Source organism: Sardina pilchardus, chromosome 1 (assembly GCF_963854185.1).
Source record: "Sardina pilchardus chromosome 1, fSarPil1.1, whole genome shotgun sequence".
In the NCBI taxonomy this organism is placed as follows: Eukaryota; Metazoa; Chordata; class Actinopteri; order Clupeiformes; family Clupeidae; genus Sardina; species Sardina pilchardus.
In genome coordinates this window covers 51,618,162-51,644,523 of record NC_084994.1, presented here as the reverse complement: position 1 = coordinate 51,644,523, position 26,362 = coordinate 51,618,162, and the positions used below count along the sequence as shown (strand labels likewise).

The following is a 26,362-nucleotide window of genomic DNA, read 5'->3' as shown; positions in this document are numbered from 1 at the left end:
GATTAAAGGCTTCTAATGGTGTCTCTATAATATGATAAAAGCAGAGATTGAGATGTGTGTTTGGAACAGTTTTTCAAATCCCCCGGGGGTATTTAGACTCCAGGGTGTCCAAGCACTCATTCACAACTGTCCCATCGCTAAATGCTCTCTTGTGTTGCGTGATCACACAAGTATACCTGTCGTAGTGTGCTTTTAATTTGATATGCCTAATTATTATCTCCGCCAAGGATATAGGATGAACAAAGTCTATGGATTTGCTATCAGTAGCCTAATAATTAGGCTATGTGCCACGTCCGATTTCGCAAGTGGTGTAGTAGGCTACATTTAAAAACAGACAGCCGCCTGTGAGATCCATTTCATGAAGAGCATTATTGTCTTGTGCGATCATTCCCCCTCCCCCACACTCGTCTAACCAGTTCACTACATTAAAGCCTATAGCCTATGCGGCACTGAGGACGACACTTGAGCCCGACATATGTCAATGTAAAAATGTGTGTGAGCGCGCGCTGAACCACGAATTAACATATTAACTTTTCTTTTCAGCAGACATCGCAAACATAAAAAGAATCTCAAAACAGGAAATTTTTCATTTCTTTTAATAAACCGATTCATTTTGTTTTGACGGGTTCCGGAGAGGTTCTTCAACTGGGTTTCGAACCCCGGTCGCTGGCGTACGATACCTATGCTTCAACCACATGCGCCACAACTGGATGTGAATTTCGTAAGGCTTTATTCGGCATATGGACTTGAACGTCGCCGTATACTTGAACGTCGCCGGTTAAAATGAACAAGCCTCCGTTTTAAAATAGCTTAGGCCTACACATTTCTAAGTATTCCTAGCATGTAAATGTTGCCAAAATGTCCATCTTGTCCATCTCTTTCGTCTTCGCCTTGACGTTGACAATAATAGCCTAGGCTATTCACGGAAATGCGGTCTTGTAACCGTAGCCTAATGAATTCATGAATTAATCTAAGGTTGCCTTTCGAGTAGCCTATTTCAGGTTGAATTGAAGGCTATTTCCTTCTGATAGGCCTATAGGTTTCTAAAACCATTTTCATTCATTTCAACAATGGTTTATTGAAACGTCGTTTGATTAATTTCGCCAGTCATCACTTTCATTTTAAGGATATAGGATGAACAAAGTCTATGGATTTGCTATCCAGTAGCCTAATAATTAGGCTATGTGCCACGTCCGATTTCGCAAGTGGTGTAGTAGCCTAGGCTACATTTAAAAACAGACAGCCGCCTGTGAGATCCATTTCATGAAGAGCATTATTGTCTTGTGCGATCATTCCCCCTCCCCCACACTCGTCTAACCAGGTCACTACATTATAGCCTATATGCGGCACTGAGGACGACACGACACTTGAGCCCGACACTATGTCAATGTAAAAATGTGTGTGAGTGCGCGCTGAACCACGAATTAACATATTAACTTTTCTTTTCAGCAGACATCGCAAACATAAAAAGAATCTCAAAACAGGAAGTCTTTCGTTTCTTTTAATAAATCGGTGCATTTTCTTTTGATGGGTTCCGGAGAGGTTCTTCGACTAGGTTTCGAACCCCGGTCGCTGGCATACGATACCTATGCATCAACCACTTTCGCCACAGCTGGATGTGAACTTCAATAGGCTTTATTCGGGCAATGTACTTGAAACGTCGCCGGTTAAAATGAACAAACCTCCGTTTTAAAATAGCTTACACATTTCTAAGTAGGCCTATTCCTAGCATGTAAATATTGCCAAAATGTCCATCTTGTCCATCTCTTTCGTCTTCGCCTTGACGTTGACAATAATAGCCTATTCACGGAAATGCGGTCTTGTAACCGTAATGAATTCATGAATTAATCTAAGGTTGCCTTTCGAGTAGCCTATTTCAGGTTGAATTGAAGGAAATAGTCCTTCTGATAGGCCTATAGGTTTCTAAAACCATTTTCATTCATTTCAACAATGGTTTATTGAAACGTCGTTTGATTAATTTCGCCAATCACTTTCATTTTAATGATTAAATGAGACGGATATGCGGAGCATTTCTCTCCCTCTCCGTTGACCAAAACGTTGCTCTGGCATCTCTGCTGGACTGACTGAGTTAGAGGCTACGTCGAGTGAGAGAGCTGTGAGGTAGGCTGTAAACATTCGAAAACTCGGGCGGTCTATGTTGCCCCCTTGCGGTTGCAGTTTTCCCGATGCTTCGGGAGTCCCGATGTGCGGGAATGAAAGGAGCATTCTCAACCCGTACCATCTGTAGTATATAGTTAAGTGTTAAGTATTAATTAGTGATAATGGATTCGCATAGTGGAACAATTTTCCACAACAGATTTGGAGGTTCTCGACCGAGATATTGAAAAGGACTCATCAAGAAAACAGTGACCGCCCCGGGTGAAGCAGGCCTCAGCAGCCGGTTCTCCAAGGGCCCTAAAAACAAGGTAAGCGATTTTTGCTTATATTAGGGGGAACCCGGCTGCTGCAGACTTGTGGGGCTACCGCCGTTCATTCCGACATACCAGCACTCCGACATTGACGTCCAATTGTCATAGTGGAGGCATGTCTCCTTATGGGAGAAAGTCCCACCACTCCGACATTTTTTTTTTTCATGGTCGCAGTGGCGGTATTTAACTTTTTTTTCAAACAACGTGCCATTCCGACATGAGGTCATTAATAGGCTATTAATGTCATAACTATATCCAATTGTGTAAAATAATAAAGATTCACATTTAAAATGTCATTGTGAAGACTTCTTGATATGGTTATGTGTCTGTTGCGTGCACGACTCGGGGAGACATGGCAAGTTTTCTTCTCTGTCTCATCATTCGCAGACTAAGTGGAGCTAAATTAAGTTATTATTTTGCTGTCACTTCGTCTATTTTATGGCTAAGAAGGTTGTATTTGGTATCTGTGGATAGCTCTAGCTCTCCTCTTTTATCTGACATGCAAGCCATATCTTTTTAACCACGGTTTCACGAGTAAATCAAATGAAAGCGGTAGCCGAAGCTATAGGCTATGATTCTTATTTGTTTGTCACTTCGCCTGTTTCTATAACACAAAAGAATCGATGTGTTTGGTATCAATGGAAAGCTCTGTTTCTCCTCTTTCATTTGATATGCGTGTTATGTCTGTGCGATGCCTGGTCCCGGAGTAATTCAAGCGAGAGCAGCGGCTGTGTGGGTGAACGCAGAGCAATATAGACTGTAAATATGATATCCTACTTTCATTTAAATTCATGATTTTATTTTTATTTTCATACTTGATCGTACAGACACGTGTCTAGTCTCGTTGGAAAGCCCCGGTTCTGAGCTCTTTCATGCAATACAGGTCTCATCTCGCTGTGACTAATAATCGTGGAGCAATGTAACAGAGAAGAATGGGTGTGTTTTTTGACGCACTTTGCGTCCGTCGGGCTCATATAGGTCCGTTAAATTGACGTGGGAAAAAAAATAGGATTTGTAAACTGTCGGAATGGGGGTACTAAAATGTGTCGGATTGGCAGCATGTCGGAATAACACCATGTCTGAATAGCGGCATGTCGGACGAAAGGGATGTCGGACTGGCAGGATGTCGGACTGCCGACATGTAACCGACTTGTGGGTAGCCCAGGGACGGGGCTGTTTACTTTAGTCCTCAAAAAGAATAATGGAGACATAGAGGGGAGAGTTTGCTACACTGTTGATCTTTACAAAGCGCATGTATATAGGCTTTTATGTGTGATGTTTTGTGTTTTATGGTTTATGTTGGCAGCATTGTGTTTGGTTTTTTTTAAGTATACTACACTTATTGATTATTATGGTTAAATGGCAGTTATTTTTGTAATAGGAAAAGAGAAAAGTATGTATGTTGAAAACCTTTGAAGAGCAAAGGTAGCAGATAGTAGAGACTGATCTGCAAGACTTGTGTGGTATTTACACCACAGAGTCTTTTGTTTCATGTTGTCCGTGTGGTACATGTGTCTGCCCAATAAATCTTGCTCCTAGAGTAAGCGGCCAGACATACAGACACACACACTATAGAGTCTTTTGTTTGGTTTTGTCCGTGTGATAGTTATGGTTAAATGGCAGTTATTTTTGTAAAAGGAAAAGAGAAAAGTATGTATTTTGAAAACCTTTGAAGAGCAAAGGTAGCAGATAGTAGAGACTGATCTGCAAGAATTGTGTGGTATTTACACCACAGAGTCTTTTGTTTGATGTTGTCCGTGTGGTAGTTACATGTGTCTGCCCAATAAACCTTGCTCCTAGAGTAAGTGGCCAGACATACTGACACACACTTGTCCGTGTGGTAGTTACATGTGTCTGCCCAATAAATCTTGCTCCTAGAGCAAGCGGCAGACATACAGACACACACAGTGTTGTCCGTGTGGTAGTTACATGTGTCTGCCCAATAAATCTTGCTCCGAGAGCAAGCGGCCAGACATACAGACACACACTATATTTAGAGTCTTTTGTTTGGTGTTGTCCGTGTGGTAGTTACATGTGTCTGCCCAATAGATCTTGCTCCTAGAGCAAGTGGCAGACATACAGACACACACTATAGAGTCTTTTGTTTGGTGTTGTCCGTGTGGGAGTTACATGTGTCTGCCAAATAAATCTTGCTCCTAGAGCAAGTGGCCAGACATATAGACACACACACTTGCAAGTTTATATTCATGGTGATACGATAATTTACGGGATAAAGAAGTCAGAAGATTGTATGCGTTCTGACAGCCTTTGAAGGTCAAAGGACATAGATAGTAATCTGCCAGGTTTTTTATTATTATTATTATTTTTAATTTTAAAAATAATAATAATAATTGTATGGTAGGCCTACTTTCTATATTTGCATTGTTTGCTTTGCTTCGTATAATCCTGCGTCTGGAGCAGGACTCCTAGACACACATTGCTTTATCTCACAGGAAAATTCTGCTCCTATAGAGCAGGTGGCCTGGCACGTAGACACACTGTTTGTTTTTTTTGTCATTTTCATTTTGTATTGCTTGCTTGGTCTTTCGTGATATTGCTCCAGGTACGTTGCAGAAGCATACAAACACACGCAGGCATATATAGATATAGATGTAGAAAAAAACTGTTGTTTTAAACAATTCGGGTGACCAAAGAACCACTTAGTATAAATGTCATTGTTTCAACAAGTTGATATCACCAAACAAGGCAATTGAGTATAAGCCAGACCGATCAGAACAAAATTAATGGTCTCAAATGAGTTGGTGATATCAAACAAAACAATTGATTAATAAACTAGACCACAAATATTTAAGGTTATCAAAAACACGGAAAAGGACAAACAGAAAGAAATCTGGCCGGGAGCAATTATCTTATGTTAACATAGAGGGTCTATTTGGTGTTGTTTTGGGTGTGAAGATACTTACCTAGCGCTCTCTCAGAATATAATTTTGCTTGATTTGAGAGGACTTTGACTTATTTTGAGGAGTTTATTGCACGGACAGATAATTTTGTTTGTTTTACTTAACGCATGGACAGATGGTTGTGCTTGTTTTCAGGAGGAATTGACTTAAAGGAAGGCAAACGTTCTTTGAATTGACTTGGGCGGTTTCGGGGGAAGCGCTGAGTGGGTGTCTTTGTACTGGAGGCAGTGCCGACTTCATTTGTCTTGATATAGGAGTAAAACACTTAGTTAGGTTTTATTAGACAAACAGGTTTTTGCAGTATACATCTCTATAAAATTGCCTAAAGAGGATGAGAATATACTGAGAGCGCTGTTTTTGTCTGCTTATCCCTATTGTGCGGGCCTGGGCCCTAAATAGATGCCGGGAACACACAGACGTACAATTGTGATTGAGGAGATTTCGGAAGGAGACAGGATCGTCCTGTTGGAGGAGGTCGGAATCAGGAGAGGAACAATTGAAGCTGCCCTGGTGATGCTGATATTTGACTTGAACCAGACACATGGGATACAATTAAGAGAGCTTATAGACGGAATTGCACGTCTCCCATTTACCCCTCCGAATTTCAGGGATAGTTTTTCACCTCCCAGCCCCACAAGCGAAAGTAGGGAAACAGAGGTGTGGGAGGAAAGTGGGCCAGAGGGGGAGAATAGAGTGAACAGCTCACCTAGCAGCTGGTTAAGTGAAGGAGATCAAGTGGAGCTGAATAAAGAGCCAGTGAAGGAGGTTAAACTGAACGAAAATTTTGTTGTAAAACAGGAAAAGGAGGAAAGGGTAGAAAATCACCCGGGAGTCACTCCCACAAATACTAGTGAGAGTGCAAGTTCCTCAGATGAGGAGGGAGAGGATTTAGAGCTAGTGAGCGAGATAGAAACTGACTACAGCAGGTCAGGGGAAGAAACGCCCCCCCACAGAGGATATCTCCCACAGGCAAGCCCCGATTACACGGCCACAGTTCCACTGACTGAGGCTGAGAGTAGAGACCTGCCCTTTTACATGGTCATGGTTCCACAGACTGAGACAGAGGATAGAGAAGTGCTCAATCACATGCCCACAGTTTCACAAAGTGGGCTTGAAGATACAGAGGGGCCCATAGGAGTGCCTGGAATGGATGGGAGACCCTTCGAAGCAGGTTGCTGACTAACAACGTAAAACAAGTGCAAGAGATTTCATTTTTTTTTTTTTTTTGTTGTTGGAAAATGTTGAGAGAGAAAGCACATGGTTACGCGTTGACACTGTACTACTGGACCAACACAGTACGGAATCAACAGAGCTAGTCACCAGCAGTGAACCCCTGGTAGTCCAAATGCAGGTCCAAAAATTAGGCAAATTTGTGAGAATAAATACCCGGCCTTTGGTTGATCAACTGTTCTCTCCATCTGAGAGAAGAAGGGAGAGATTTGGAAGGGACTCCCCTGAAAGACGGAGACGCAGGGGTGAGGAAAGTTAAAACTCAGAAGAGACACCACTATAGCCTTACAGTGTTGCCTTGCTATTATATCAATTGTAAAAGACACAGTAAGATAATAAAGGATTGCGATGCATGTGGCAAAATGTATTCACTTTAGTAGAACAATGTACTCTTACAAGTAGAAGAAATAACGTGCAACCTGTTAAAAACAACTTAAAATAAAAAATAGTAATCGTGTTAAAGGTATTTGCCCATAGTTACTAAGCACAAAGGTGGGGAGGACACAGGGGAGTTCAGAAATCTCACACACACACAGGCTAAAATTGGCTCACTGCCCAGAGTTGGCTTAGAGCCAAAATAATCTTAAACAAAACACACAGGCTAGTATATACGGCCACAGCTGGAAGGACCTCACACACACACACACACACACCAATAGGCCCGTCATATACACAGCTACAGCTGAAAGAATCTTACACACCTACAGTATCAGGTTAGAAGCCCCTTGTCTTTACACATACACAGGCTAGTAGGCCAAAAGACCTTACACTCACACACACTCACACACATACACACACACACACAGTCAAACTCACATACACATACATACACTGGCTAGTAGGCCAAAGGACCTGACACACACACACACACACCTATAGGCCCATTAGATACACAGCCACAGCCGAAAGAATCTTACACACTCACACACACAGGCTAGTTAGCTTTTTACGTGCAGCCACAGCTGAAAGAGAAGGAAAACAAGACAACCTTTTCGTGATTGCTGAAGATAAGCTGCGAACATCACATAGGGTCAAGTTATCAACACAGCACTTGATAATAATAATTGGAGCTCCAGTAGGGCTCCTAGAGTGCACCACATTGGAAATACTGTAGATATAGCCTATAGACTGATCGTAACATGAGGAAAAGAGGTAACAACCACATACAACACCATTAGAGCAGAAGCTCTGAGAGAAGTAACACTTTAGAAAGTACATAACCCACAGAGGCTTAGCCTGAGACAGGGCAAGATAAGCAGTGCAATAGGAAAAGAGACCACCACAACCTTGATGCAACAAAGAAGAAAACAAGGGAGGAACGTCATCCAGCGAAGAAGAAGATAATAACGCAGTCACGGAGATAGAAATAGGAGAAGACTGCCGTCCAGTGGAAGGAGGAGAACAACACAAGTTGTAAAATATATGTGTATAGTGTATAGTCAAGACTTCAAATATTCCACCTATAGTGTATGAATTAAGGAAGGTAGTGGCCCATTAGCTTTGCCCACACTAATATTCGAAATCATAGAAAGAGGCCAAGCAACACGCAAACCATAGGAAGATATGGCACAAGGAGGACAGGAAGCAAGCTGGACCATAATTATCACTCAGCACCCAGAAGAGGAATGGTCTATAAGCTTTAAAACAAAAAAGGCAGCTGGCCAAGCTCCTACCCCACAGCAACAGTCAACGCCAGTGAACAGCAGCATGTGGCAACACTAGCGGTACAGCAGCCTGGGGTGATACAGCTAAGAGTCCGAGGTGAGCCCCACCGAGGAGGAATTGGGCACGAAAGAAGCTATGAAAAAGGAAAACAGCGTAATCAACAAAATCCAGGACCAAGTAGTATCCAATGCTGGAAGCATAGTGTGCAACAGTGTTAAGAAGCATTCATTGAAGTTCATTCTAATACTGTGGAACCACTTACTTTGTGCATGCTCAATACATAGCACATTCATGGTAGGAAGTAGGAACAAAGCATGGTTCATCTCAAAGCATAACATAAGATAAAACTCAACTCCAAATTCTACTGGTCTCTAAGCATGATAGTCCTCCTTAAGAAACTCATGTGAAACCTTTTGGCAACACGGTTAGATGTATTATTATCTCAGTGTTTTTGCAAAGACTCATGGGAACACAATGTAATGGTGACACCAAGGCATCCCATGTATTCATTCGTCTTATTGGTTCAGTACTTAGGTGCTTCACACTAACATGATTTTGTTGAATGAATTCAGTGTTGTGGCAAAATACGTTAGTTCCACGTAACATCATTGTTGTTTAAATTAATGTTTTGAGGTTTAGTAAATATGACATCAATCTTTTCCTTTTACCCCTAGTAAATATGTTTACCTTACTTGATTCAATTAGAAAAAGTTACTCCATCGAAATGACTATTTGAACACAATAAGGATGTTTCCTCCAGAACTAGGCTGTTTCATGTAATGGTAACGTAATATGGTTTGATGGCGTGTGGAAAAATCATGATTGAAGGATGGTGGTCTTGAATCAGCTGCTTGATCTCCTTATTCATGGTGCGCATGATGTTAATCATTGCGCAAGGGGGGAGGTTAGGCAGCAGATTCTGGACAGAGGGTTTTGGGCACCATTACGTCGAGATTGTATTACTCATGTGTTGAAACATTATCACACCAGTGCAATAAGACATTTTAAAGGAGGAAGTGAGCAGCCATATTAAACAACTTTCTCAAGTTCACAGGGCAATTTTCAGAGAACAGAGGAGAAGGGAAAGGAGACCGGAGGTCCTCGAGGGTGTTCAACAAGTCATGCATCAACCCAGAGCAGAGGACCCTACAGAGTAACCCAGGCCACCTCCAGAACGGCATGATGTGCCTAGGAGGCGTAGTGTTCTCTCTCTCTCCCCTATCTGTTTCTACAGGTGCTGGTGATAAGGGGATCATACCAGGTCCAGACAGGAGGAGGTGGACACATTCACCCGATGCTGAAGCCATTCCCGAACCCCAGGTATCCAAGACGAGGCTTGCAGTCGACCCCACCACCATCCCTACAGCCGACTCTATCAAAGTCCCTGCCAACAACTCAGCAACTGTCCCTACGTCCAACTCAACAGCCAGCGTCCCTACGTCCAACTCAACAGCCAGCGTCCCTACATCCAACTCAACAGCCAGCGTCCCTACGTCCATCCTGACAGCCAACCACTCTTTTGCCATCCCGACAGCCAACTACCCTACAGCCAGTTCTGAAATGCCAGCAGCCAACTCCACGTCAGAAGCGTCAGGATCAGAAGAAACGAGATCGAAAGGAGCATCGGGATCAGAAGGAGCAGGATCGGAAGGAGCGTCAGGATCAGAAGGAGCGGGATCAGAAGGAGCGTCAGGATCAGAAGAAACGGAACCGGAAGGAGCACGAGGACCGGAAGAAGGAGGGGAAGCGCCGTGGTCGCCACCCCCGCACCAACAGGAAAGCACAATCGACTGGGACACCTAGTACTCTCTTGGTCTTTCCAGTAATAGAGCCTCAACAGAAGATTTTAACCATGGAAACACTAGAGAATGGTTCCCCAGTCTTTCCGAGAGCGACGAGTGAAGTAAAAGTAGCCCCCCTGTCAAACGATACGCTGCACACAGAAGAACAGAGTGATATCCTGCATATAGAAGATGCAGATGCTGCTATGTATATAGGACTAAATGAGACAGAAACTCAGCCTGAGGGATCAGGTGAAGAATCAGAACATGGGAACGATAGCACAATCACAAGTGTAAATAGCACAGCTGTAAATAATATAACCCCACCAGTAGGAGACATCACCATGCCTCCCCAGTCTAAGGAGAAGAGTAAACGAAGCCAGGCCTTTAAAAGTCAGACCAGGAGAAGGAAGAAGAGGGCAACAAAGGATTGGAGAGACTGGGAAGGTAATTCATGGATGAAATGGGCCGAATACACCGCAAAGACAATACACCCAGAGGGAAACTGCTATGTGTGCTCGACTATAGCACCAAAACTGACAGTGCTGCCCATGGCTGGAACATGCGAAGAAGTTGTAGCCGACATGAAATCAGGGAAAACGTTTCTACAGGACCGCTTCTCCCCGTTTCATTGCCTTATGATAATGGGGAGCCAAAGAGGGCGAAGACTAAATGAGATAGCAGCATGGAGTGAGGATAAAGCCCACCACTACCGCCAAGGTGACAAAAATCTAGCGAAGAATAACGGTGAGAGATGTGCAAAGGACTACCCAGGATTGGGAACCACAACAATACTGACAACCCACCCATACATCAAGGTGCCAGAAGATGCACAATTTGAGTGCTTTGAGAGCCCCTATGGACGAAAAGGCACACTGAGCCTCCAACACGACCCATTAAAAATACCATCAAGCACAGCAAGTAAAGCAGCAAAGATAATGACGAAGGCAATAAAAAATATAATGGAAGCCATTCCAAATATGAAGGAAAAAGGACCACAAATAAAAATGGAGGAGGTAGGAGTATTCGACGGAAACTGTTCAGCAGAGTGGGTTCGCCAGCCAAAGGATTTCACATTCCGCTTAGTTAAAAAAAGTGGACAAAAATGGACAGTCGCACCCCCAGACAATGCAACAACGAGAATATTCTCTTACTACCCACAAGACGTTCCTCTAGCAGACGCCTGGTGGGTGTGTGGACGAGAGAGGGGAGCGCGAAACACACTCCCCCTATACTGGACCGGAAAATGCGCCCGAGTAATGCTGGCCCAGACGGCCCACATCATCCCCTGGAAGCAAAGCAATGGGACAGTGACCAATAAAATCCCCAAGCCAACCACAACAACTCCCACGCCGATCAGAACAACTCTCAAAGACTCCAAAAAACGAACAAAGAGTCTGAAAGGCAGCCCGAAAAGGAAGCCTAGAGCAGCCACCTCTGGAGGAATCTACTTGGACGTATTTGGACAGCCAAAGAACATTCCAAAAGAATTCAAAGTACGTGACGAGGTGGTCGCAGGATTCGAGGCGGCTGCCATCCCAATATATGGAGCAGCCGTAGGAATTGCTAAGAACGCAGAATGGATCAACGCAATCCACTACAACCATCTGCGGTTTATGAATGCCACCTCGGATGCATTTAATGCAGTGGACCGCAGGCTGAATAGAACCACCAGGATGGTAATAGAGAACAGGATGGTACTAGATTGGCTGGTGGCCAAAGAAGGAGGAGTATGTGCCATGGTGGGGACAGAGTCATGCTGCACGTATATCCCTGGAGAAGATGGAGACATGGAGGATTTCACGACGGCAATGAATAGAATTAAAGATCTAAACAAAGAAGCTCACGCAAACTCCGGAAAAGGACTGACGTTCAACATAGGCGATGTGTCAAGTGTTTTTGGACCGGTGACTCAATGGCTGAAGAACACCTTTGGGTCAGTGGGAGCACAGATTGTGGCGATTCTTGTAAAGATACTACTTGGGGCAGCCCTTGTGGTAGGACTGGTCTGCTGTTTCACCCAATGCTGTGGAAGGTTCCTCTCAAAAACAGTGGCCAAACAACTGATGGTCGTGGAGGCTGAGTATGAACTTATGGAGAGTATCCCAAACATTAGTGAGGTGGTTCCCCGTCCACCGGTTCAGTTTAAAAGGGGCAGCGGCTTGAGAACCACCTACCGCTACACACAAAATACATAAATATTTTGTTCGCACATATACACACTTAAACACATACTGATCACACACGCCCACACTATAATGGTAAATAACACAAGTGCTATTTTTCGTACACACACCCCCGCACAACACTGACAGGTAACTCACAAGACATGTACCTGCACGCCCAGGTGACAGAGAAAAAAAATAGGAGTCATGGGCTGTGACCTGAAACGAATAAGTCGCCCCAAAAACTTTAGCCGCGCAAACAAATACTTATTACTCTTATTATTACTTAGTAGATGGAACTTAGAGTTGTGGAGGATTAGCCCTCATTTGCAAGGCCATCCAGCAGAGTTGGATAACTCTTGCTTGTAATGCTTGCTTGGAACCTACAAAAAGATGCTCTCACCCCGGCCTGCCATATGCTCACCCCGACCGCCTGAAGATATGGTGGAGTTTGTGGCTCCGACAGTACCCAAGGACGGGTAGGACCCCACTTTGGTCAGCAGGGGCCACCTAGACAGGGTACTGGCAGCACTTCTCCATGGTGTGGCGTACACTTGCGACCAGTGACGCCCACCCAGCCCGAAAGGGGCATGTATGTGGTGGTACTTGTGAGATATCCAAGGGGGGTGATGCTACGGGACAACAGGCGGGTGGAGCATGTAGGTAGTATAACCAAACTATAATCGATATATAATCCACATATCTACTGATTATGTCACATACAGTATAGTCGTAGCGAACGGATTGTCAGATTAGGGACAAAAATACTCATGACATTGTTAAGAACCACTGATTTGGCATGATGGCCGTTGCATAAAATTGTATTTTATGTTTAGAAGGACTAACTTACCAGTCACTTCTAGGGACAAATCCGTCTCGGGTCCTAGCCATTGTTCATAGCAGGAAATTGGTCTTTCTGTCACCCGATCTGGGCGTCCCAGGTTTGATCATTAGTATTAATAGTTACACATAATATAATCTTAAAAGTATTGAACACATTACAAAAAAAACATAATCTTGATAGTATTAGTATTCACACATAGCCTAACATAATATGGGTCATATTACTATTTACACATGCTTGATATTAATTATGTGTGTTATGGAATCGTTTAACCATTTTTTCAGAAGGGTACTTGTCTGGGCACACACGGATGGGTGTAAGCCAGTTGGAAAAAAAAAAAAAAAAAAAACTTGTGACAATTCCTACATGATGTTTGTATATGACCATTATTCATATTAATAATGTCTTGTCATCATTTAATTCCCTGAAGTCATGGTATATTACGTTTTATAGTTACTATAATCATCACTTGTTTCAGGGGACAATTATATGTGGTGTTCCCCAGTGCATGTTCACGCGTTTTGATGTAATGCCATGACAGTATATTCAGTCACATGGCGCATCGTATATGCTGTCAACTGTGGAGTGAGGCTAGTTTAGCCTCAAAGGGGGGAATATGTGGTGGTTTTCAGATTATATGTGATATTTTAGTCAGAATTCACAGGATGCATTCATGGTTCATAAGCTTTAAAATTGGGCCTACTGCCTTTGATCTTAGTGTGGTTCATAAGCTGTAACATGGGGCCTACTGCATACAGTACTGTATGTTCTTGTGTGTTCCTGTGTCTGGCATTTTTCTGCAAACATCAGCACCAGCATTAGCATCTGGTTTTGCTGAATGCACTTTCATCTAGAATATCTTAACTGACCATCTAAGCAAACCAAAGAGTTATATGGGACGGAAAGCCATATTAGGGCTGAACCCTCATGTTCAAGGGAGAGGGGAGGTCATCCGCTGGTCGGGTCCGAGAAAGGACCAGGTGAATCTTCATGATCAAGGGAGAGGGGATGTGATCCGCTGGCGGGGTCCGAGCTGGCGGGGTCCGATAGAGGACAATGGGAGGCACACTGTCTGAGGTACCAGAAAACTCGCCACACAACTAATTTGGAACAACCATCCATAATAGAAATGTCAAGAAGAAAGTGTCTGAGAGAGAGAGTCTATATCATCCCCTGGCATATCAAAGCAAAGAAACACAAGAACACAAGGTCCGAGGAAAATGACATAAACTTTACGCTGATTGGCTAAAAGAATATGGGGTGATGCGAGCGGGGACGCCAAGAAGTGTGCTTTAGGTATATAAGATGAGACCCCGCCATCTTAGGTAGGACGTTCATCGGGATCCCCAGCGGATGACACCTCACCTTCTCCCTATTGTCTTGACTGTCAGCCTGAAACTTTGTTTTCGCTGTACTATCATTGCAATATGGAGAATAAAGATCAACAGTCTACAGAAGTCTCCTGTCTGTATTGTCTCCTACGGACGCTTTGTTCCAGAGTGCTATTTAGTATATAGTTAAGTGTTAAGTATTAATTAGTGATAATGGATTCGCATAGTGGAACATTTTTTCCACGACACTCATCACTTAAAAAACCTAGAAAATAAGTCAGGCCAAACACAGTTATATGTCAAGTTGTCATGACAATATTGTAAACGGATTACATTTTCTTGCCTAATGTCAAGTTGTCATGACAAAGATGCCTTCAAATAATGTCATCTTGCCTAATGTCAAGTTGTCATAATGGTGACGCCCAAACAATGTCAACTTGACATAACAAAAACCGAATGACACATTATGACAACAGTCATAAACGTCAATAATGTGTCATTAATGTGCATGACATGTGTCATGTCATTCTTATGACGGTTACATGACACCCTTATGTAGACCCCTTCAAATAAAGTGTTACCGTATAGGTGTTATGTTTAACCAGACCAGTGTATTTTTTTACCCACGTATTTGTGAAGGCTGGATTGTGCACAGTCCCATGGGAAATGAGTGGAATGTGGGTGTAGTCCACTATTCCAATCATCCCAGGCATACCCGCATGAACGTCAAATGCCGTGGAGATGTCTCTCTGTTTATCCACGTTTGGTGCATGGGTATACTTAGGGTGAAGTGTGGCGATCAATATAATTTTTGCTCCTTGTTGTAATGTTCTATTAGCAACAATTGATTGATTGTCTGATTTCATTTCATTACTGTAACACACTGAATGAGGTGAGGGCAGATTCAGATTCCAGACTCCAGATTTCCACAAAAAGCCTAGACTATTTCATGATATATTTCAACATTATTTGTGTTTTATTAAAATTGACTTTACACAAGTGTTTTAGATAATTATAGCACACAATACATTTATTTAGCCACAGCAGTCATAAAAAATATACCCCTAAGATCCTGAAATGCGTCCACTATGAAGTTAAGACAGCATCTGCTGGGGTAAAACTTGAAATCAGAGTATACTTCCGGTTTCTAGGCAGTTTCACCTGAGTTAGTAGGAATCAGCTGATCCTGTGTGAGTTGTTACACAGAAATCACACCCAGCTTCAGGCTCAGCTGTGTTAAACGGCAAAACCTTGGTTTTAAGGACTACGGTTTTAAAGGCAGGGCAACTAGCACAATGCTAACTGACAAAGCAATTCCCCCCCCCCCCACACACACACACACACTCACACACACACATCTACTTCCTGAATTTTTGGTCAACGATATCAACGAAACGCCGGGGCCACATGGTTGGTTGGAACTTGATTAGCATGTAGCCCTACTAAACTTTTGCAACAAAAAAAAAAAACACTTGGTTCTTGCTTCATGGAAACAGTTTAGCATGTACTGTATAAATAGTACTGCAGGCCATTCCAGACCGGAGCAATAAGCCTGGATGTCAGCTACCCAATGTTTCAACCGTCCCACTCTCCCCTATGCATCCTCTGACTTTTTTTCAAGTGTCTAAACTTCACAACAGGTCCAGTATCATGGGCAGGAGGTTGAGGTCAAACACTCAGGGCCAGATGTACGTAGATTAGCGATCGGAACGTTGTTTGCGCCAAGGCCAACACGCAGAAAGCACACGCTATGATACTTCAGTTTACGTCCTATTTACCAAACCTGATATTTGTTGGGTAATCTGCGCCGTTCTCCGCCCCCTAACGGACAACAACTGAACGACACTTCAATCAGAAGCGCAGTTGAATGAAGTTAACTGATGACAACATTAAAAGGAATCCAACGTTTAGCGATCATGAAATAATACAATGCATAATGTCAACAAGCAGAAAAATAATTTAGAGCAGTTGTTCTACTCAAACTAGGATTACTTGTGCACGTAGGCTATGGAAGATTTTTCAAATCTAGCAAGGAGGAAAGTAAGCGAATGGCGTGAAAGTAAGACGTTCGAAAGGCCAACGAAAGTTAAGGTTGCTTTTGATATAGTACAAAGATGCAAAACAGGTGGTCTAATAAGCGATTCTGTTGTCTTTGAAAGATTCTCTTAAAGATGCATTTAACAGCAAACCGCATTTGGGCGCATTTAGGCGCAAAATAGACGTGCGCTTTCATGGGCAGTTTTAGTACATGCCGGGGAATACATAATTAGGCGCATTCTACGCTTCTCCTCCCATCTTTTTACACAAACCTCCCACTCTCATCTGATATGCATATGCATGAGACAGAAAAGCGCAATTTGCCATTCTCAGCTCCCGCGACAGGCAGTCTGCGTCTTCACCTCATTGCGGCTTGTTTGTACATACCTTGCCATCTTTATATGCGCACATTGCGAAACAAATACGCCCAAAGTGGGCGCAAAAGCGTTAGTACATCTGCCCCTAAATGTGTGCTTCATTCCACACATGAAGTTGCGCATGAACTTTTCATTATATCATGTCCCAAGACATGGAAATGACAATGTGCCAGACCAATAAAAATGTTAAATAAACTTGCCAGTAACATTATGATTTTATTCCATTCCCTTATTATTTACCTGTTGCATTTTAATATTTAATCAGACATTAAATGAAATTTCTTTACTATTATGCATAGACTATAATAAAGAAGCAGTATAACCTTTGATACAAGCGTATCACACACCCAACAATTTGTGATTTAATATTGTTGGGGTTAGTCAGTGTTTTTAGGCATTCATTCAGAAACATTCATGTATTCTACATGAAAACATAATAGTAAAAGTTTAGCTTATAAAAATCATGAAATTTGACATTTAAAATCTATATATTTATTCAAACAAAATTACCTGAAAGCGTGGACAGTTAATGGGGCATGTAGAACTATTCAAGTGTTAGACCACCTTACATGTTATGTTTCGTTTGATCAGTTTCACAAAAAGACCACATATATACCATTGTCTTCATTAGAATACAACCACATACACAGATATGTAAACAGTACTTAAAAACACCCACAAAAAAATGTAGGCGACACGCTTTGAATATGAATCTATGACTGTGCACTTCATAATGCACCTGAGCAATGAGCTTGTCCAGCTGTAGCTAACTGATGAGGTATTTGTCATCTCCTTCCCGGACACCAATGTATCATGGCCAGAATCAACAATGCTAAAACAACAAATGTATTGGTTGTCTAAGACAAAGGTCATATGTTGTGCTTCTTATTACTGTATGGCCTTAGCTGATCTTTTACTGGCTGGGGCACCTGCACCGTGCGCCGGCGACCCGAGTCCGATTCCCGCCCTGTGGTCCTTTCCGGATCCCACCCCTACTCTCTCTCCCATTCACTTCCAGTCACTCTGTCACTAAAGGCATAAAAAGCTCCCCTTCCCCCAAAGAAATACATATATTAAAATACTGTATACATATTTGCTGTATCTTAAGGCTGTACTCTAATGAGAATAAGAATAAATATATGTGGTCATATTTAAAACAATAAATCCAATAGTGGTCTAAGACTCACTCACATATGTCTGCACTACAACTGAGTATAGATGTTTGCCAAAGGCTGAAATATTGAGCAACTGATGCAGATATTGTGGAGTCTGTGGCTTGGTTTCCCTCGTGCGGGTCTGGCTTGGTCTTGTTGAAGCATAAACATTCGTTAACTAAAGTACATCAGCCTGGACTGCACCCTGTGTTTGCTCTTCCTCTTCTTTGCGACGCATGGCCTCAATCACTGCCATTTCTTTAGCTTCCTTCTTCTGGTTTCGAGCCTCAAATTGGAGCCTAGAGAAAGTCAATAAACAAAAATGTAACAGGAACATTTACATCCAAAAGTGTAAACACAGCCAACCTAGAGTATATTTTTGGATGATAATGAGTTCAAACTTTGGTTTGGTAGCAAAATGATGTTAATCGGAGGAGTTTTGAGTTAGACTATTGATTGCATTAACAAAATGGCTAATTAGCTTGTATAGCAGCAGGCATGGAGCCACATCAAAATAAATCGCAATTTTCAAACCAATGACAAGGCTCAAAACGTACAATATCAATCAATTGGCTGGTTTCACGCGAGATTTTTAGGCATACAAAATCATATAAATCAGGCCAAGAATGATATATCAACAAATCCCTCGGTAAAAATCTTCCAAATATAGTTAGGAATAAGACTGGAAAGTTTGGTGTATGTAGGTGCTGCAGAAGTGGAGATGCTTTGCATGGAGTGTGGGGAAAAAACTCATTTTGAGATAACGGCCTTGAAACACAGCCAATGGGATACCGTTCTAAGCCTAGACTCGCCTTTGAACTTTCGAGATTGGTTTCTAATACAAAGGAAATATTTGGATTGTATAGCATCATGTAGGAGAAACAGGGCTTTCCAACGTTGTCACACACGATATGATTTGGATCACGGTCGCGGTAGTACATGACACTTTAGAATGGGAGCTTTTGGTGAAATTAGGAGAAATATATAGGCGCGAGTAGACAAAATGTCATGAAATAAACACCTAAAGGTGCAAAACGGACTTTGTTGTTGTAGTAGGGTGTAGTAGGGTGGTAGAATACATGCTAAAATATCAAACTAGCACAAAATCTCGAAATTGACTGGCGCTCACAAAAACCATGTTTTCACCTGCCGCGTCTCGCCTCAATGAATAATGAAGCATGTAAACTGCGTTGTTTGCTTATTCTAGACTGTGATGCGTGTGCAAGTGAGGAGACGCTGCGCATGACACATTGCACTTTGTAAAGTAAGTCTCGCTTTGGATAAAAAATTAAATGAATAACTGTAATTGTATAATTGTGTTTTCACATCACCATACTTTTTAAATGTATACTACTACTGCTACTGCTACTGCTACAGCTACTACTACTAATAGTACTAGTCATAGCTCCATTCTCAAGTTTTCAGCAAATAGTAGGGAGGCAGCACTTACCTGTTTTCAATTATTCTCTGAACAATATCATCTGTAGTTAAGCCATTGCCACTGTCAACTGTCCGGAAAATTCCCCTTTTTTTTGGCTCCTGTGTGAAGAAGGAAAGGGCTGCATTTAGGATAGTTTTGCTGAAAAGGTATTGCTGCGAGTTTAGTGTCATGCACAAAACAATAGCAATGATAAATAAACATGAGCAAAAAATAAATAAATATAAAATAGAATAAAAAATGATTAACAAAAAACTAAAAACAAATTGCAATCTTAAGGTAGGGTATGGAATTTGCTTTTTTTGGCCATTTTTGCGAAATCACTTGAAATCCTATTCCTAACCCATTTACAGCCACTGAGTTGGAAGCACTGAAATGTAAATTCAATAAAACACGTCAATCATCTGTGGAACGGGCAAGGCTCGAAAAACTCCAGCCAATTATATTCTTTACCCGCTACCATATTTCACAGCTCGTTCGTCCACCTAACGGCCTTACTCCTCTTCCTCCTCCCCCTCCCCCCCGTGCGCGACCCTTTCGTGCACATACTCAAAGCTGGTGAGCTGCTGCGAGCAAGTGCTAAAGTGAAACCATCTAGGCCTACTGCGCGCGTCCCCTATGTTCCCCTCTTGTTGTATGTGTCACTTCATTTCTATACAAACTAAGACAGCGGATTCCTACGGAAACTCAAGCATCCACGGCTCGGCGCAAAAGACCATTCACTTACAGCGCGCCGCGGTCATAGTTGAACATATTTCAACTTTGACCGCGGTACGCGCAACAGCGGCAAAGCGGCAAAATGCCGCCGCAGACCCGTTTTTTCGCTCTCAACCCATTGAAAGTAATGGGTTTCATAGCGCATGCCGTGTGCAATGTGATGGGGCCTTCAGGCAATATAGCTGAAAACTGGCGCAGAACGGATTCGGCTGTAAATTATTGCTTCTAGTGCGGTGGACACAGAAGAGACAGTCAAAGTAGCCATTCTCCTTCACACTGTTGGCGAAGAGGCACTGGAAGTGTACAACACACTCACAATTACCCCCAGCCAGAGCTAACGTTACTGTAAGGATCTAAGTTCCCAGGCTAATGACATTCCTTTCAATCATATATGGACTCTTGATTAGCTACTAAGTGTGGGCCTATTGTGGACCTCCTGTCACATGTTTGTCCAAAGTCCTCAGAAGTCAACTTGGACCAGGAAATGTAACCAAATGTATTGTCATGTCTTGATTGATTTACTCAAGTGGTTTCACTACAACAATGGTCTCAGTTTCACCTACAGTACTCATCATGTGATCTCCATTCATGTAACCCCTGTCACTGTGTGAACCAATCACAAACTTTGTAGCCTATAAAAGCGTTTATTATTACATTATTCATGGAGTCTCTATTAGCTATGAACTCCCACACTTCGGTGTGTAGTCATCTTCCTCTGAGCTGGTAAAGTATGTTTCATTCTCTGTCTGTTTTCTGTATGATAGCCTAAGCATTTCTTAACCTGTTTTTCATAACTTTCATATTATCCATTTAGATGCTTGCTTCTTATTGTATTAAATTCTTAACTTGTACCTGACAAATAAATTGTTGTGCTAATCCGCATAGCCTTCCTTGTACTTAGAGACCAGAGTGGTAGTGATAGGTAACGGTGTTTGGCACGGCGAAAGGCTGGGACTTAGCTTTGCCGCCGTAGAAGTTAAGTCAGCTGAAGTAGTAAGCTGCAGAAGAACTGGCTATTGCACCGGAGTTAGCGATGAGCAGTTCCCCAGTGGGTGGTCCGTGCGAGACGGCCTCACCTTAGTTCAGCCTGAGCCCTCTAGCATAAGGTGTTGGTAGACCAGGCGTGTCACACATTGGGTTTCAGAGTATTGCAGCTCAAAGCGGCCCGAGTCAGCACTGCAGTCTCTGCTTATTTCAGCAACCGGGACGAGTAGTGTGTAAGAGGAACTGCCCGATTAAATCGGCCGAGGAAGATACCCACAAACATTATTCCTAGGGACTAAACGCGTGTCATGAGAACAGTTAGGCATTCTCCTTAACAGCTAATATTGTGGGTTTATCAACCCACTACGGTTATTGACTTTACTTTCAACTGAAACTTTCCATATTCAGCGGAGATAGCTTTATTAGGTTTAGCAGGGGCTTGAATTAATTGATGTTTTCAACAGTGCGCGGCTGCTTCACGATTTTTCCTTCGACCACTCTCTGTTCCCTCATTGGTCCAGAAAAGTGACGTCTTACAGGTAACGTTACGATGGAGAAAATTTTGAAAGCATTCAAGGACTACTGCAGCCCACAAAAGAACGTTGTTTTCGAGCGTCATCAATTCTGGTCACATACGATGTCAACGGGAATATCGGTGGACAGATTCATCACTAAAGATAAAATGTGTGTATGTACAGTGGGTATAGTAAGTATGCACACCCATGCTAAAGTTGACTAAAAAGAGGAATATAAAATCATCTTTTGAGAATTGATTGTAATGCCTTAATTAAAAAAAATTAGTAAAAATCAAACCGCTAAGGACACAAATTTTCTTTGTGATTGAAGAATGTATCGTAAATAGATAAATGTTCTTCCTTAAATACAGGTTGCATAAGTATTTGACCCCTATGTTAAATTCCCATAGGAGCAGGAGGATTTTAGCCCCACATCATCACATACCCTTCACCATAACTAGAGATTGGCATGGTGCTTTTTCCAGTTAGCCTATTAGCCTGTTTGATTTGCATTGAGCTCAATGAGCATCAAGCAGGCTAATAGGCTAACTGGAAAAAGCACCATGCCAATCTCTAACTATGGTGAAGGGTATATGATGATGTGGGGCTATTTTAATTCCAAAGCCCAAGGGAACTTTATCAGGATGCATAATATCCTGGATCCATGAAATAGCTGGCCTTTAAAAATAAAAACATATAAAAAATCCTCCTGCTCCTATGAGAACAAAAGAAGATATCCATAAATCCCTCTGTAATTTTTCACATGTATAAGACATGGCTGAAATAGTTGGCACCCATGCTAAAGTTGACTAAAAAGAGGAATATAAAATCATCTTTTGGAAACTCTTTGATGCTCATTGAGCTCAATGCAAATCAAACCAGCTAATAGGCTAACTGAACAAAACCGAACAAAACACCATGACAATTCTCTAGGTATGGTGAAGGGTGTGTGATGATATGGGGCTATTTTAGTTCCAAAGGTCAAAGGAACTTTATCAGGATGCATAGTATCCTGAATCCATGAAATAAGTGGCCTTTAAAAATAAAAAACTGCCTGCCCATATGTTAACCCTGTGTGTTAAATTCCCATAGGGTTACATAGGGGTGCCAATATTTTTGACCCCAGTATTTTGGGAAGAACATTTTTTATTCACAAAGAAAATGAAAATGAAACCTGGCGTTTTTCTAGGCTGATTTGACATGGAACTACACTCTCATCTGGCGTAATAATCAAGGCAACTTGCAAACTACTGGTACTACTACTGCTTGTTGTCTATGGGGACTATTTTCAGATGCTGCGTGATATCACTGCGCCCATGGTACGTTTGCAAGTTGCCTTGATATATGATATGAGTGACACAATGTTTCCTTACAGCATAAGGATCAGAGGAGTCTTTATCAGGAAACACCTCAGTCTTCCCATGACATACAAGGTCCACCTGGAAAACAAAGCACATATTCATAATTAAAGCAAGAGATTACCTTCTCTAGTGCATGTGTGACGTTCTAGCTACGACCGCACAGGTCCGATGCCCTGTCTGCACTCGTTTGTGCTACAGATCAGCTGTTTGCATACATACACCTACACACAATGCACACACACATGAGCCATTGCTATTTGGCTAGTTATTTCATGGCATGGAAAAATGACACAAGACGGAGCTATTAACTATGGTGGTATGTTTATTGTTGTCTAGACAATAAGTTAGACGCGTAAGCTTGGGTAACGTATGAACATTGGCTTAACCGATAGCTACCTATTTGTGTGCATGACGTCCTCTCATTTCGGCATCTGAAGGTCCGGTGACAAAGGAGAGCCGGCAAGATGCAATAGACTTTTTATTGGTTCTGGGCTGTATTGGACTGTTCCATTGAGCGTAAATACTGTGGGGGATTTCGAGACGGTCCTAATAAAGCCGCCTCTATGTTCAGCCTTTCCACATGTAACAAAGCCCGTTATTTGGCAATGTATTTGATTGTATTTGCTAGTGGCATATGTAATATGTTTATGCTTGTGGCTCAGAGTCTGTCTTGTCTATTGTGCATTAATTGATTGTTTAGTGTTACAGTGTATGTTGAATGGTGCTGGCCGCCGGGTATATGTTCCCCTTTGTCTAGTCTGATGTTAGTCTTGTCTGGCCTATGTAATGTGAGTACTACGGCTCTGTATGTTGATTAGAGGCCAAAATAGATTTTTCACAGGATAATGGAATTCTTGCAAGATTATTATTGTGAACCTTTTTCCTCATTTATATTTTTTCCATGGACTCTTTTGCTTGTTTCAAGGCAAGCCTAACAATAAATTATTGTCCATCCTCAACTACTGCCTCTGCTTCTTCGGCCATACCCACAATCTTTGGTAACCAGCGCCTTTCAAGACACCCAAGGTCGCCTCACAAAACGAAATTCAAAATCAAGCAATTAGCCTACAAACACAAAATAGCCAGGTGCCAAACAGAGCGGCGTATTCGCACAGCGTTCCTGTAGGCATATGAACTACATTTACACACATTAGGACTACATTTAGAATCATTCCATGTACATTTTGTTGCCAGTTATTAAACAGCTCACTCAAATTAATCTAGCTGCTTTTCTGAAAGAAAATTACATATTTACGTTGAGCACATCCTACAGCGAGAAACAGTGTGATGGACTCCTGGGACATTCCTCTGGATGATATTACACCTTATTGTATAGATTACTCAATGTGGTGATACTGCATTACACTGAAATGCCAGGGCTCTTCAATGCTTGCTGCATACCTTGAAATGATCCAGCAAGTCTTTCCCCACCGCATATGGCGCTCCAATCACAACCTCAGACACATACTACAAGAGGAAGAGAGAAAAAGGTCATACAGTATATTTGTGCCTATGTACAGTGGGTACGGGTTGAGAATGCACCTTTTGCCGCCGGACTCCCGAAGAGATCCCGTAGGCTGTCAAGCCGATTTTTTTCGAGACTAAGGCAATGTACCCAAACAATCACCAGGTGGCAGAAAGTTTCAACCCGCATTTCAACTGCATTTAATGATGAAGAGCGCATATCCGTCTCACTTGATCATTAAAATGAAGGTGATGACTGGCGAAATTAATCAAACGACGTTTCAATAAACCATTGTTGAAATTAATGAAAATGGTTTTATAAAATCGCCTATAGGCCTATCAGAAGGAAATAGCCTTCAATTCAACCTGAAAGACTCGATAGGCAACCTTAGATTAATTCATTAATTCATTACGGTAACAAGACCACATTTCCGTGAATATGCTATTATTGTCAAGGCAAAGACGAAAGAGATGGACAAAATGGACATTAGGCTACATTTATATGCTAGGAATACTTAGAAATGTTTATAGGCTATTTTAAAACGGAGGCATGTGTTCGACGATGGGTACATGTTGTTATCACAGATTTCGTCCCCACCACTTTTGACAACTGAAAATAAAATGTATTTAACAGAAATCTCTTTAATACATGCCTATGCTTGTCACTTTACTTATAACCGTAGGCTACATGCATGGAGAAGATTGCGAATTTTGTAACATTGTAAAAATGGATGGTCAGATATGCGAGTGAGGGTGATTCATTGTAACCATCAACTAGTAGGCCTAGCTCCGCAAAATACACTTCTAGCAACTTATCTAGATCTCGGTATGCATGTTCATATTGATTCAGAGATAGGCATAGGCTACTGTGCGTCAAGCTAAATGACAGCATTTTATCGTGAGGTGAATTAATGACTAACGTCAGTTTAACATGTCAGAACTTTTGATCGGCGTTTCAAGTGCATGCTGCGAATAAATAAACTCGACTGACTGAATCCCTTATGTTTGTTGGCAAGTGTTAAAAAGTAGGCTAATCGAAAAAGTAATATGACTCAAGCTGTGGCGCAACTGGTTGAGGCATCTGTACCCAACGCCGGTGACCGGGGTTCAAACCCCACTCCACGCACCTCTCCGGAACCCATCAAGACAAAAGGCATTGTTTTATTTAAAAAATGAAAGATTTTCTCAGTTTTGCGATTTTTTTTTATGTTTGCGATGTCTGCTGAAAAGAAAAGTTAATATGTGAATTTGTATTTCAGCACACACACACACATTTTCACATTTAAATAATTAAAGTCAGGCTCAAGTGTCTGTCGAGAGAGAGGGGGGGGGAGGCAGTCGTCCTCAATGCCGCATATAGGTAGGCTATAATGTCTAAGTGAATTGGTTAGACGAGTGTGGGGGAGGGGGAATGATCGCTCAAGACAATTGCTCTTCATGATGCTGTAATGGATAGTCTCACAGAAGGCTGTCAATTTTTAAATGTAGCCTACTACATCACTTGCGAAATCGGATGTGGCACATAGCCTAATTATTAGGCTACTGGATTTAATATAGCAAGTCCATAGACTTTGTTCATCCTATATTATATGCTTTTAAAAATGAAATGTGCTGCGGGGAAGCATTGGGGAAGTCAGTTTAGGTTGTCCTGTAACAATTTGCCTCTTATTATAATCAAGAGTATACTGCCACTACGCACATAATATAAGGTTACGGGCGGATGCGAGCAACCCCATGCAAAAGAAGGCCTTAAGTTAACGGGCAGAAGGCCTGTTTACATGTCAAACATGCATTAAATCTAATAAACGAAAAACACAAATATCACACTGTATTGTGTTGTAAACAGTTAATGAGTTCGTGGCCAAATTAAATATTAAATGACAAATTGAAAGCCAATATCAGATAATTATATTTCACAAACACTTTGGCAGAACTATAGCCTATGCTTA

The 26,362-nt window shown here is 42.0% G+C and overlaps 1 protein-coding gene across 1 annotated transcript in view; it reads right to left on the bottom strand.

The window, feature by feature from the left end:
- Positions 1-15,319: 15,319 nt before the first annotated feature.
- LOC134095674 (ethanolamine-phosphate cytidylyltransferase-like) overlaps positions 15,320-26,362 on the bottom strand; it is a 30,895-nt gene continuing 19,852 nt past the window's right edge. The window contains exons 10-13 of the mRNA XM_062549337.1: positions 24,351-24,416; positions 22,962-23,027; positions 19,385-19,473; positions 15,320-18,233 (exon numbers count right to left, since the gene is read on the bottom strand). Coding sequence (XP_062405321.1) covers positions 18,113-18,233; positions 19,385-19,473; positions 22,962-23,027; positions 24,351-24,416 — 342 coding nt within the window. The 3' untranslated portion in view covers positions 15,320-18,112. The remainder of the gene's footprint in view (positions 18,234-19,384; positions 19,474-22,961; positions 23,028-24,350; positions 24,417-26,362) is intronic.